At 35.8% G+C, this 14,086-nt stretch overlaps 1 protein-coding gene across 1 annotated transcript in view; it reads right to left on the reverse strand.

Annotated features, from left to right (window-relative positions):
• ERC2 (ELKS/RAB6-interacting/CAST family member 2) overlaps nt 1-14,086 on the reverse strand; it is a 371,864-nt gene that overhangs the window by 236,614 nt on the left and 121,164 nt on the right. The window contains exon 7 of the mRNA XM_085235975.1: nt 2,893-3,060. Coding sequence (XP_085092101.1) covers nt 2,893-3,060 — 168 coding nt within the window. The remainder of the gene's footprint in view (nt 1-2,892; nt 3,061-14,086) is intronic.

The following is a 14,086-nucleotide window of genomic DNA, read 5'->3' on the forward strand; positions in this document are numbered from 1 at the left end:
ATTCCCAGAGTACAAAACACACCAGTTATAGTCACTGTATGAAAGTGAAAATTTGGGGTAAAAATGGATACAAAACAATTGTCATCCAGTTCAGCACTTCTGCCCCTCAACCTACATCTCAGGCATATTCATAGAACTTTGCACATTCTGGTAAGAAATATATAAAGAATTCTGAGGTCTGCCCCTCAGCATGCTAAACTGACAGATATGAGGTGTAAGACTAGCTTTGCCAGGTTAAACAGGGCTATTAAAACAACATACCCAACTTTACTGGCACTAAAATGAAACAGTGGTGCCAAAGATTCTAAAAGAAAGAAATATTAAGTAATATTGCACCCCTGACATTGACATAAGTTTATTATTACTCCATACCAATCTACCTTGATCCAAATCCTCTGAATGCTTGCAGTTCCAAAATTTGGCCTTCTTTAGGCCTACAAATTATATTAAATAGTGTGTTGTTTTTTAAATTTGCTTTAAAAATATAGCAAAATCAACAAATGGAAAGACAATGCATCATTAGCTCATTACTTATCTCATTAAACTTTTATGAAAAAAAAAAAAAGCCTTATGTATGTTCCTACTCCATCCTGTAGGACTTACCATGACTGGTTTGTTCCCTATATTTTTGTTTCCTTCACATTTTTCAGTAGGGAGACTTCATGAGAAGGCATCTTATCCTCTAAGTAAAACAGCTATCTAAAAAGAAGAAAATTCTATCTTTGAAAATGAGCTTTCTTGGTTTTGCTTTGGACTCCTTTGTATTTTTCAACATAGTAGATAATAGTAATGTATACAAGAGAAAGAATATAGAATTAGACACTTCTACATATTCTTTCCCAGTCATTTCAGGTTATTACTAAGTGAAATTTTAAGTACTGTATACACATTACTCCTTCTTCAATTACACAAATACAACCTGTAAAATAAATACTGTTTTAGGCTGAATGTAACACTTAAGCTGAGCAAAGAAAGATGTAGCTATCTATACTGCATCAACAAAGGCAACAAAATAATAGGTTATTCATCTGTCCTCATGTCAAAACTAAATTACATAGAGAAAATCTGTCCCAGAAAAAAAAATAAATAAATTATAATATTGCTTACATAATATAGTGCTTTGGGGGGGACTTAAAAACCACAAGAAATTCCTTTCATTTTCAAAAGTGGTTTTATGAGAGTAATGAATGGTGCAATGTCCTACTGGAATGTAAAGGACGGACAATCCACTAGAGGGCTGAACTGTTTCAGTTTGCGTGTAATCTGAGGTGGTGCACAGTGCTCTTTACCCGCACTGATTTCAGCATGCACACATACTTTATGAAGGCAGATTAATTTCTAAATATTCAACAACCAAATGATTGGCCATCATCATTTGAAGTGAAAACAATAATGGAAGAAGCGGCTAGATCAGAAAATGAGCAATAACTGGAGAAATTGAAGAGGAACAAGTAATCCAGGAAGAAGTAGAAGATGAAACATAATAGACTTATGTAAAGAATAAAATAACAGCAATCAATATGTAACAATTTTTTTTTTAACAAAATATATTCTCAGATATGCTTGCTATTGGAAAGATACGCTGTCAAAGCTGGAAAGAAAAGAGGTTCATCCGAGAATTCAGAATAATTAATGTTGGAAAAGACCACTAAGGTCCAACCATCAACCCATAACCACCAGACTCACAAAACCATATCTCTAAATGCCACATTAATAGTTTTTCTTTAAAATCGCCAAGAGCAGTGACTCCGCCACATCCCTGGGCAGCCTATTCCAAACTTCTTTCTTAGATGATAACATACACTACTAGACTATTTGAGAATCCTTGAACAATGACAATTTTGATCACTGAATCCACATTCCTCCTATTCATCCATTTCATTTATCATTGTATTTCATCAAAATACAATGTCAAGTGCAGACAGAAGAGAAGCACAGATAAGCAATATGAACATATGAAATCCAGAGGAAAATCACTGTAGTATTGTAGAATAATGTGTCTATCAGCATCATTACTAGTAAAGAAAAGTTTAGGTTACTCTCTGGCAAGAAGTATCTAAAGAATAACTGATAATATGGACTGGACACTCTTTAACTGGCTGTAAATGGAGGAAAGAAAAACATATTTGATCCCACAAACATTTTCTTCATTTATGCTCTCAAGTGCATCTATATACACTGAAATGATGCAAACACACTCAATACATACTCTCTACCATAAGAAAAAGGATACGGTAAGTAAGCACTCTACAACCATAGGTAGAATCCAGAGCTACATTCCCAAGAAAGTTCAACCCCACATCTCCACCACAAAGTGGAAACTGTAACAATTAAATCCAGCATGCACTTGAGCTAAATCTGTGGAAAATTAGCAGTAAGAATAATAAAGCTGTTTGAAGTGATCCTGCATTCTGAATATCTGTAGCCCATCCTGCATTGGAAAAGCAGATAATTGACATAATTTGGGTTCTTTCCCCACTTCCTTTGCTCTCTCTACCAAAGTGTATTTACAGAAAAAAAAAAGAAATGTACTAATCATTTAGAAGTCTCACAAATTTCATTTTGTTTGCTCTACTTGGAAAGACTAGTATTCAATGTTAGTAGGTATAAAAGAAACCCTGATGGCAAGGAGTAAGATTTGACAGGATTTTTAGGTCTTCATTTAACTGCTAGAATTTTTCCAAACTGCATCACATAAAAATTTGTAATAGAAATATAATATCATAGGAACAAAGTCATGAAAGATAACACACGTTACAGATCTACTTGACTACTATCAACTTAATCTTTGCAGTTTTTGTAATAATTTAAAAGTAAAATAGCTCAAGAAGTGTATTTCCGTTATAGGTGCCTCATGAGTTTTACAACATACTATTTCATCAGTGAACTTACCTTTTTTTGAAGGACATTAATTTTCCTTTCTTTTACTTCCAACATGTCTTTCATATCCCGAATCTCTCCAGCCAGGGTTCCTTTCTCTTCTGTGAGGTCTTGAAGTTGTTTTGTTTTTTTATTGAGAAACGTTTCTTTTTCTTCCAATCGTAACCGCAAGGCATCAACCTACGATAAGTAAATCAAATATATTTGGGTGTCAGTAAGGATGAGCACTATATTTTTCTTTCTTTATTTGCTTTTTGTATCACCTAGAAAACGTCTTTTTTTTAGTGTAGATTTTCTAGCTTCACCTTGGACCAAAGAAATTCTACACATATGACTCGCTAAAATGCAATTTTAGAGAAAGGAGTTTCAGCCACAAAGCATGATTAGAAAAAAAAAAGCAGAAGATTTGAAACTCTAAGATAAAACTCGCAAACAAATTATTCAAAAGAAATCATCTCAACTTATTAAATAATTAATTGAAAACAGCACTCTGTATCCTGTACTTGCCCATTAAAGCCATGAAGTGGGCAACTTGATATTACAGCCACTATCCAAAATTGGGCATAGATCAGTAATCTAGAAGCAGAACTATTCAACATAGCAATCAGGGAAATCATACAGCTCTTAGCTTTTCTCCAACGTACATCTTGTAAGTCTCTTAACAAATGGATCTTCCTGTACTTTTCTATAGTAAGCACAATTCCCTGACAGATAAAACAAGGGGTATTTTCAAAGATTTTCCTAAACAGAAGTAAGTAACTTAATAAAAGGCCTTCATAGTGTTAAGTGCTCTGGATTCCACTTTGCATTCCTTACGCAGCCTCTAACTCCCAAACTCGTCAGCATTACCAGAATCAGAGAGCTTATTCTTAGTGAAGTATTTTAGTTTTCCAGAAGGCTAGTTAACACACTGAAGCTTCCAGACCAGAAGAGTAGATGCTAAAAATACTATTACAGACTTGCTTCTACATTTGCACTTCTGCTCCATCTAGAGTGACAAAGCCACTACGCTGCACAGAGAGGCAACATGGGAATGGAGTACATTTGCAAGTTTTACAAGCTTTTAGCACAGCGTAATCATTTCATGCAAAGTAGATAACTCAGATAAAAACACTGTAATCATTCGTTACTGCTAAGACAGGTCTTCTTGTAAAGAGGCCATTTTTCTGATACCGTTTTCCCCTACAACTCTGAAATGAGGAGGTGTTCACATTAAGTGGATCCATACAGGCTTGTTTTGGCTGCTAAGCACACCATTGAGAAGACAAAGTTTGAACTGAAAATATACGATGTGGCAGTCTAGAATAATTCTCCATCTAGTAGGGAGCTGCAGGAAGTCAGGCGAGTGCGAAATTTTAGATTCACTAATCCAAATTTCAAACACAGAGATGTCAGAAAATAAAGAATTGGGGTTTAAAGTTTACATTACCTACAAATTCACAAAGTTTATTCATAGCAAAAGTTTAGATGGAAATAACTGAAAGAACTTGAATGTTAGTTTTGCATTTTCAGGCTGTACAGTTGGAATAGTCAGTAAGGGTCGTATACACTAAGCATCATTTTTTTCTACTTAATCAGAATGTTATTAAAGTACAAAATAATCAACACAAGTCTGATTTATTTTTATTTATATTCTTAGTTTTGTAATTCTAAAGTTATTGTGACCAGAAGTCTTTGCAATGCCATTTTAAAACTTGGCTTGGGACTAATTTAGATGATCTATTGGATCTCAAAATGCATGTTCTTCCTGCTCTTAAAATGGCTCATTGCTTCTCTATACACTGGAACAGAAAGATTTATGTTCTTCTGGATTTAGTATATTTTTAACATTTTTTACAGTATTGTAGTAGTAGTGTCTTGCAGTTTGTAAGCAGTGGGCAATATTAGATTCAAATGTGACTTTTTAACTTTAAAGAAAGAGTAGTAGCAGCTAACTTTCAGACCTCTTTTAATAAACACGGAAGACCTCATCTGAAACTCATTACCACATTTATTCATTTTTATACTTAATCACTTATTTGGTGCATGTCGTTAAGCAATCCCTTATGTCAAATCACAAAAATCTCTGCTGTGCCTTTAAGCTGCAGCTGAGAAGCTCATCATAACCTGCAGCAGGAGTTCCAGAAGGGGTTTTCTTCATTCAGGCATTGCAAGTCTCGTTTGCCAAATGCCACTAAAGTAGAGGCTTTGTACTTGACTTTAAAGGGAGTTGGAAGTGATTAGAACCACAGGTAAACAAAGCACTGATACTGCTCCCTGGGGACTGGGATAACAGTAGCTTACACCCAGACTTGGCTGAGCAGCACTTTCTAATTCAAAAGCCATTCCCCTGTCCTAAAGGCTCTGCAGATGGTTCTCACTCTTCACAAATGTGTTTGTCCCAAATTTCCAAGAAAATTTTCTTTCACCAGTTTATAACAAGGCTGTTAATTCTATTCTCTAGCAAACATATAAACATTCAGCCTTGAGGAAGGAAAGAAGATGCTCCATTCCAGATAGAGACTTTCCTCATTCTGACCCACAGAGACAAAACATGGTCTTACACCACACACTCTTACTCAGGGACTCTGACACTTCCATAACACCCCATGATGTCACATCTGTGCCACAGCAAATGCACTGTCATCTGCTACAGCCCTTTCCAAACGAAACATAGGTCAGCCACTGATTGATCCGTTCCAGCTGGAGTTTGAGTTCCAAAGAATTAGGAGAAAATTCCTTCCTAAAGGATTTCCACCCTTCTGGTGAAACAGAAATCTTTCTCTGATATGAAGCTACTGACCCGGGTTGTTGACAAAGCATTTCCCAGGTTTCAATCCAGATCACAGTGATTCAAATTAACCTTTTGCAAATCATACATTTTCCTAGTGCCTTTTTTTTTTTTTTTTTAAAGACTGTATTTTATTTGATGTTCCTTCTTTCCTCCTCTGTAGAGCAAAATTTAACCTCTCCTGGGCAAAACTATCATACATATCAAAGCCAAGCCCATGCAAGAGCTGAAATTAAGACCTGTAGGATTAGAAAAGGAGACTATTCAGCTCACAGCATGCCTTTTAATCTGTGTCATCCTTTTCTCCTTGCAAGTACAATCTCCAGCCTGCTTTCTCAGAAAATATTTTTTGAGGGAGTCAAATTAGATTGTGCCCTGACACTAATGTTGGGAAGAAAAAAGTCTCCTAACTGTATCTATACTTTCTTACATCCTCAAAAAAAAACAGTGGTCAGATATCTTGAAACTGTTACAACAGAACTCTAACTCAAAAAGACCACCTACACAACGAAGGCTTAGATATTTTGACAGAACAGGTTTATCATCTCCCAAACTAACAACATACAGTAATGAGCCATTCTAAAATCAGAGCTTTGTGCCAGTTTTCAAGGAGGCAGAAGGCTGAGCCAGTGCCAGCCTGGAACAGTGAATAGACAGCTCATCCTGTGTGTGGTCTTAGGTGTACAGATTTATTTTCTATACACAGGAATGCAATGTTAAGATTTACAAGAACAGTGGTTATGTCAGTCATTCTTTCCTTCCTTAAATTCTTCCTTCTGTCTCCAGTAAACACAAACCAAGACTTTTACATTTCTCATGACACAAAATAAAACTATCTCAGACTGAACTGCACGCAACCTTTCACTATATACTATCTGTTCGGTGCTAAGCATGTATGACATCATTACATATGTCAATTACAGACCTCCAGATGGTGTAAAACCAAAGAGTTGTTAAGTCAACTCCTCATCTTGTGGAAGACAAGAAGCAAAATACAAAATATACTACTTCGTTTAAAGCTAAGATGAATATGCCAGTATTAGAAATATTTTCCCTGAAAATGGTACAGTGAAATCACTTCTACCCAAAATAATAAAGCAATGAATATTTTAAATAGAGCATGCCCGTACACTAGGAGAAATGTCTGCCACTTTTGTTACTCCTTCTTTTATGTCTGTAGCATTTTAAACAACCTGAAAGGAAATTAAATACAGGTCACTCCAGAGCGTCAGATATATATTTTTATATTTGAAAGAATAAGGATTTCTGGTATACAAAAACCTTCTCTTTGGCTTTTCACTCAACACTATGTAATTTTAAGAGTTCTTGACTTATTTTTCCCCAAGATTTGGCAGTACATTTGCTAGTAAAACTTGGCAATCTGAAGAATACCATCATTTTCCAGAAAAATAAAGCAAAAGCAGATCTGATAGCTAGCACATAAAGTATTTCAAAGACTTCTGTCCAAGTAAATTGCTTTTTAATTTTGTCTAACTTATTTTTGCTCATCAACTACTTATTTAAACTATTTAATACAATAAACTCTGTCACTTGCTCTAGAAATATACAAAAACTTCAAAACTGGGCTATGCTAAGAAAAGTCCACGTAAGTGCTAAAAATTGCCAAATTCGAAGTCAAACTTCATAAATCTTCGTGTCATCACCCGCCACTCATGACCAGTTCCAGTAGTGACGTCTATTTCTTGAAGTTCCTTCTGTTAACTGTGTGACTTATATGCCATATATACATCATTTATGAAAGTGGTTTTAGTGTTATGGAGTTCCATGAGGAAGTAAAATGTGAAGAAGCACTACTGTGTTTCACTGTTAGAATTATTTATTATACCAGAATAAATGAATATATTTAAAGCCAAAGTTTGGTTGTATTACTTTTTTAATTAAAGTAAATCTGAAGCTACTAGTTAAGCACCAAGTACACTGCAGTACCACACCTGGGGTAATAGAAAAAGCAAACTGCAGTGCATTGTCTCTCTCCCTCCTAATCCCATTTCTGTTCCAGCACACACTATATTTGCTTTTCTATCTCCCAGAGCTCTTCTTTTTCCACTGGAACAGTTTACCCAAGGAGGTTTTGGATGCCCCATTCCTGGAAGCATTCAAAGACAGGCTGAATGTGGCTCTGGGCAGCCTGGTCTGGTGGTTGGCGACCCTGCACAGAGCAGGGGGGTTGAAACTAGATGATCACTGTGGTCCTTTTCAACCCAGGCCATTCTATGATTCTTTGTCCTTTTGTAGTATTATTTTCTCCCTTTGTGATGACCACTTCAGGTTCTATGGAGTTGCTGACATGATTGTGTACTATCCTAGCATATTATGCAGTTCTTTTTAAAGGGATAACTTCAGTTAATCAGAAAAACAACTATTAAAGACCTTAGTACTTGTATTTCTATTTACACAAGGAAATATAATGTACTGGTATCTTGACACTACAGACATCTGAATTTTGTATGGTTAATATGCTTACCACTTTCTTTTTCCAAATTGAAGTTCAGAGTTAACTAGCTTTTTTCCTTATTAGAGGAAAACCACACTTTTAAGCATTATTTCATGTTGCAGCTTAGCCCAGCAGGCAGCTCAGCACCATGCAGCACTCTCCAGGTGAGATGGGGGACGGAATCAGGAAGGTAAAAGTGTCAGAACCCACGGGTTGAGATAAAGATACCATAATAGGTAAAGCAAAAGCTGTGCATGCAGGCAAAGCAAAACAAGGAGTTCATTCTCTGCTTCCCATCAGCAGGCAGAAGTTTAGGCACTTCCAGGAAAGCAGGGTTCATCACACGTAGCAGTTTCTTGGGAAGATAAATGCTATCACACCAACCATCCTACCCTTCTTCCTCTAATATCTGAGTATGATGCTATGAGTGTAATGTCCCTTTGGTCGGCCTGGGCCAGCTGTCCTCGCTGTGCTCCCCAAAGCTTCTTGTGCACACCTACATTGCTCACTGGCAGAAGTTTGTTGAGAAAAGTCCTTGCTCTGTGTAAGCCCTTTTCTTCAACAACTAAAACACTGCTCTGTTATCACCACTGTTTTCATCAAAAATCTACAACGCTGCATTGTATGAGCTTCCATGAAGAAAATTAACTCTATCCCAACCAAAACCATAACATTTCAACCACTTTCTCATCCCTATTGTTCTAGGCACAGTGGTTGCTCTACTTTTTATTTTAACTCAGCAAATTCTGTTATTGTAGAGCTGATAATTAAAAGGCTTTGCATTCTTTAAAGAACCTGTTTGACTGTCTTCTTTTCACTGCTTTAGTATCTAAGAGCTGACAAATGGAAAGGGACACAAAGCAGCTGAGCACGTTCAAGCCGTTCAGGACACAGTGAGCAACTTTATGGAGTGATTTATAACACAAGATGAGGATACGTATGCTCATCATAGCAAACTCATAGCATCTCATACCACTGTCCCCATGGTGTCATAAGCTCTTTCAATTCCTACAAGCAAGTATGGGGCAATTACTTGCTGGCATGATGCATCCATCACTTATCCTCCTTTACCTACTCCTCAGAAGATGGCATCCAGGTGGTCCAAAAAATCCTGGCCTCCCTCCCAACAGCTGTCTGTCACAATCTCTACTAATTAATCACTGGTTTTTGATTGTTGGTTGTTTTTGTTTTTGTTTTAAACTCTCTTTTTATCCTCACTAGTCCAGATTATGTCCTCCTTTAAAAGAGTAAAATAGTAATACAAATCAATATCAGACAAACCAGAAAAGGTCTTAGCTGCAACAAAGAGCAGACAAGATAAGAATGGTTCCCTCTGGCACTTTGAAACCCATCCTTGTGGAGTACCGTATGCCACAAGGAATTCTGATTGTGTGGCTTTTCAGTCAACTGCTTAATAGCTATTTTCTTCAAGTAAATCTTCGCCTATCCTTGCCACAAAAATTAGGCTTAAAGCAAGTAGTCCAAAGTTTGGAATTTAATATTCAGTTCAGTTCCAGCAAATTTTGAAAAACACATGGGAATTGTAACTCATGTGCTAATACTTAAAGTTTTTGTTAATAAAACTTCCAACACTAACCTTACCTCATTGAACTTACCTCACTGATTTTATGCTCGCTATAAAACTATAGCTGTCATAATATTTTTGAATTACCGTGAAAGGAAGTCAGACATTCCAGAGTCAATGTTATTTAGCAACATTATGATAGTTATAAATTCAAAATACTTAAAACCAATTTACAAAACTATCAATCCAAGTAGTTTTTAACTTTTGAAATTTGTCTCCAATAACATCCAAATTTTATTATACTTTAAGAGATTAATAGAAAGTGAACTAAAAGGCCATAATAGGCTTTTTTTTTTTAAAGTCAAGCCAATGCACTCTGACTGCTTCATGAAAAAAATGTACTGAATTCCATGATAATATTAAAAACAACAGTAAATATTTCTTCATTTCATATATGATAAAATCAAATTTTTATATCAATTGCTTTTCTCAGTTTAATTTTTTCTTATAGTAAAAGTCAATTATTGCAAATAGCTGACATAGCAATAAGAGTGATTTTTAAAAAGCACATTGAAGTTTATATCTCAGGACATTCAAACAAAGAAGCTGCCAACAGTTAAAGCTCTTCAGTCGAACTAGAGTCCATGTTAGCTTGCAAGGATGAGAGTTGTACATTTGACCTCACTCCCTCTCCCATTTTCACATATCTCAGAGGAGATACTTATGATTCACCTTGCTCTGCGACTGGAACACCTGCTTATGTCACCCACCTGTTTGTCTTATATTCCTTCATCGGTAAGTCCAGCTGGCTACAGGCTTGTCTACAGGCTTATCTTCCAGAATATATGGCCAGCTCATAAATACAGTGACATAAAACAGCTTGGACAATATTTTTCATTTATTCATAAGAACACAGAAAACAGAGAAGAAGGTTAAAATAATAAGCTGAACATACATTGTTTACTTTAAATTTAACAGTGTTTTCTTCAAGAAGTATGCCATTTTGGCTTTTGTATCTCTCCCGCCCATATTCTCTCAGAGCCCAGGTCATAGGCTTTTCTCTGGAAACTGCTGCATTTGTTTCAAGACTGTATCTGTTTCTAACTGCCTGTAATCTCTTCGATTAAAAAATGTCTGATTTTTTATAAGCGGCCTCAGATATTTCAAGTGAAGAAACACCATCTCAGTTAGTCTGTATTTCTACGTAAATCTGCTGGTATGTCTAGATGCAGGGATGATACACAGCAAGGAGCAGAATGCCACTTGCAAGCCTGCCAGTCCAATCTGAAGCTCTGCACTTTCCTTAGGACTGGGACCTGCAGTGGTGCATAGGGAACTGAGCCCAGGAAAGAAGAGTGAACCTCTCATAGCTAGGGCCCCTGCAATATGAGTCAGATCCATGTGCAAGTCTAATAAAAATCTATTGCTGTTTATGTACAGATCACATGTGCAAGGCAGAATATCATGCTGGGTTTGCTGCACAAACATTGCTACAGTGAACCCCACACACATTACTTTGCTGCACAGATGACGTACAATAAGGCATGCATCCATCATCTAGTTCATACATACAGATTTGATACATCTCAAAGATGTATAAGACATCAGTGTGAAATTTTGGATACTGTGATATGTGAGATTAGCTAAGAGATTATCAAAACTTCAGTTTGTGAGAAGCAGAGTAGAGTTTGTTTCCAACAAGAGAACAGCTATAAGAAATAATTGCAAATAGGAGGCAAGAAAACACCTTCCTCAAATCTTAACAGAGTACAGTGTGTTACTACACTAGATGGATGAAAAGATGATGTGGAATATTTGGCATTTTACTAGTATACTCTGAAGAGTTGACATATAAATTAGTAGGCCCATTTTGTTTTTTCTGTTACTTGCCCATAAAAAAAGTTAAAAACTTCACTGAAGACACAGTTTGTCAATGTCTAGCATATTCTTCATATTTACAAATATCTTCTAAAGCTGGTAGTACCCAGCCAAACCCTCCCACAACGAGGCTTTAAAAAGATAAAAGGATAAAATCATTACAAACCCTAGCTGGCTGAGCTCTGTCCTAGACATTAAAAATAAGAAGATACATGTGCTAGCAGAAAAGTTACAAATCAACTGCAAAAATGAAATCCTATCTTACATTCTTTGTTCAGTGAGACCAAGGACACAAATTTCTGGAATTCAGAAGTCAGGTCTTCTAAAACAAAAACTGAGACAGATTAGACAATTTGATTACATCTTTCTAGAAATAAAACTAGAAGTTATGAAATCTTAAAGTTCCTTACTCAGTACAGAAGCATATCTTCAAAACCATTTGACAGATGTAATAATTAATGAATGATATTAAAACTAATTAAAAGAAAAAGGAAGGGGGAGGGATAGAAAGTTCCCTAATTGGACTCAAAAAAAGACTAATTTGTTATGCAGTAAGGTAGATCCTTGGTAAAAGAGTCCACAAGATATTGACAAGATTTTTAAAATGACAGCACGTGCATTCTAAGCTACTGAGGATTGTAGCAATAAACAGTTACTTAAATAGCAAAGTTCACATACCATTCTCAGACATCTTGTTTCAAGCAAAGGCAAAATGAATTCTATCTACAGAAAAATTCTTATGCTTTCTGCAAGTGGTGGGTTGATTTGAGTTAGGGGCCAACTTCAAAAGTATGTGTTCCAAATCAATCAAGAATAAAAAATGTTATCTACTGTGGCGTTTGTAAGGGCTACTTTTTTAATGAGATTTCTTTTTGAACTAAGTAGGTGAGTTGAATGGCATCAGATGCTGATACTATCACTGATTTATTCTAACTATGAAATCCCAATAGAATTGTGCTTCCATAACAAGTCCTCTGCACTAAAAATAATCTAAACAAATATTTCAAACTCAATTAATAATGATGAATCCCGTTAGCAGTGTGGTAAAATCTTTGTTTTTCAGTTACAGAATTAACACACCACACCCAGGGAAAGAATAAGTGCTTACTACGTGCAACTTTCAAAGTCTAATTCTTTCACTGAAGGAGGATCAAGAATTGAGATTCTTTTTGTGGAGTAAATAAAGCTTGGCATGTGAACTTCAGAAGAAATTCTAAGACTAAAGACCACAAGGTAGAAAAAGAAAAAAAAAAGATTCAAAGGATAGCAAAGAAAAATTTTTTAATACTAGGTGAAAAAGAAAACCATAATAATGGCTAAAAGATTTTAGGACTTGAGTGAACAAATTAAAAACTTCCAGCATCACCTCAATATGTTGTCTGTACAAGTTACTGCTACTCAGGTGAATGACAGTGTTGACTACTCTATACAAAAGATAATCAAAAAGAGAACAGGATCTCACTTAGTAGCTCATTTAAGAAATACAGCTCTATTCTGGCAATAAAGAACAACAAAGGAACCAACATTCTTTTATAACCTGATAGAACAGAAAAATGCCATGGCCATCATAGCAAGGTATTATTCAAAATGAAGGATTCTGACTGTACAAAACTCAAAGCAATATTTAACACTCCTGTGCATCAGCATTGCTTGATTTTAGCAAAAAGTCAACTTCAAAAATTGGAAAATCCATTCCAGTACAGCTCAACACTAGCAGTGGTTTTGGACAGTTTCATCAAAAAAGTGTCTGCTACAGGAACTTGCTGGTCTGATCTCATAGGAAATCAGGTGTGGCAGTTCTCCAAACTTTTCCCATCAGTGCCTGACCCAAATAGTAAAATGCAGACATAGAGAGACTACTACTACTACTACACAGAGAGGCCAAGAGAAGCTAACAGGGTATCTCAAGAAAAGACTATTGTCTATTGTAACCAAATTAATTAGTTTGGTAACTATTTTTTCCAAATTAGTTACTCCTTTTCTATGTCATCTTAAAAGTAACATTCTTGAGGCATTTTAGGAAGAATTGAAGAAGGAATTATATTCTAAATCACTGAAGTCATCAAATGAGATACACCATCTCATACTCTGAATGCCTGAAAAAAGCTGACTGACACTGATGACTAAACAACACTACAAAGAAATGCACAAGACTGGAATTAGGGACATAAAAGCAACATCCTTTGTATAAATACAGTGTCTGTAGTACAGGTTACATGGAAAATTAAAAGAAAAAAGATATACTGGAATGAATTCAAATGAGTAAACTTAAGTTGTGGGCTTCCTAACATACCAATAGAGGTAAATTTGTGAAATGTTTATACTAATTGCAGTCTGCTAGATCTGCAAGCATTTCGTGATATAATCTTGCATTTAAAACTGAGCTGGAAGCTGCAGATTTACTACAATCATATTCCACCTGGGAGACAAACTGTTTCTCATGACAGAATAGCAGGAAAACTGATATATGCTGCTTTCTTAACAAACTATGTGAAGTTAGATATGAAAACAAACTATCACAAAACTGATCTTATACTGTCAGATATGTAAGGGGTATTTTCACAAAACAAATCAGCAA

This window comes from Meleagris gallopavo, chromosome 14 (genome assembly GCF_905368555.1).
Source record: "Meleagris gallopavo chromosome 14, MGAL_WU_HG_1.1, whole genome shotgun sequence".
Lineage (NCBI taxonomy): Eukaryota > Metazoa > Chordata > Aves > Galliformes > Phasianidae > Meleagris > Meleagris gallopavo.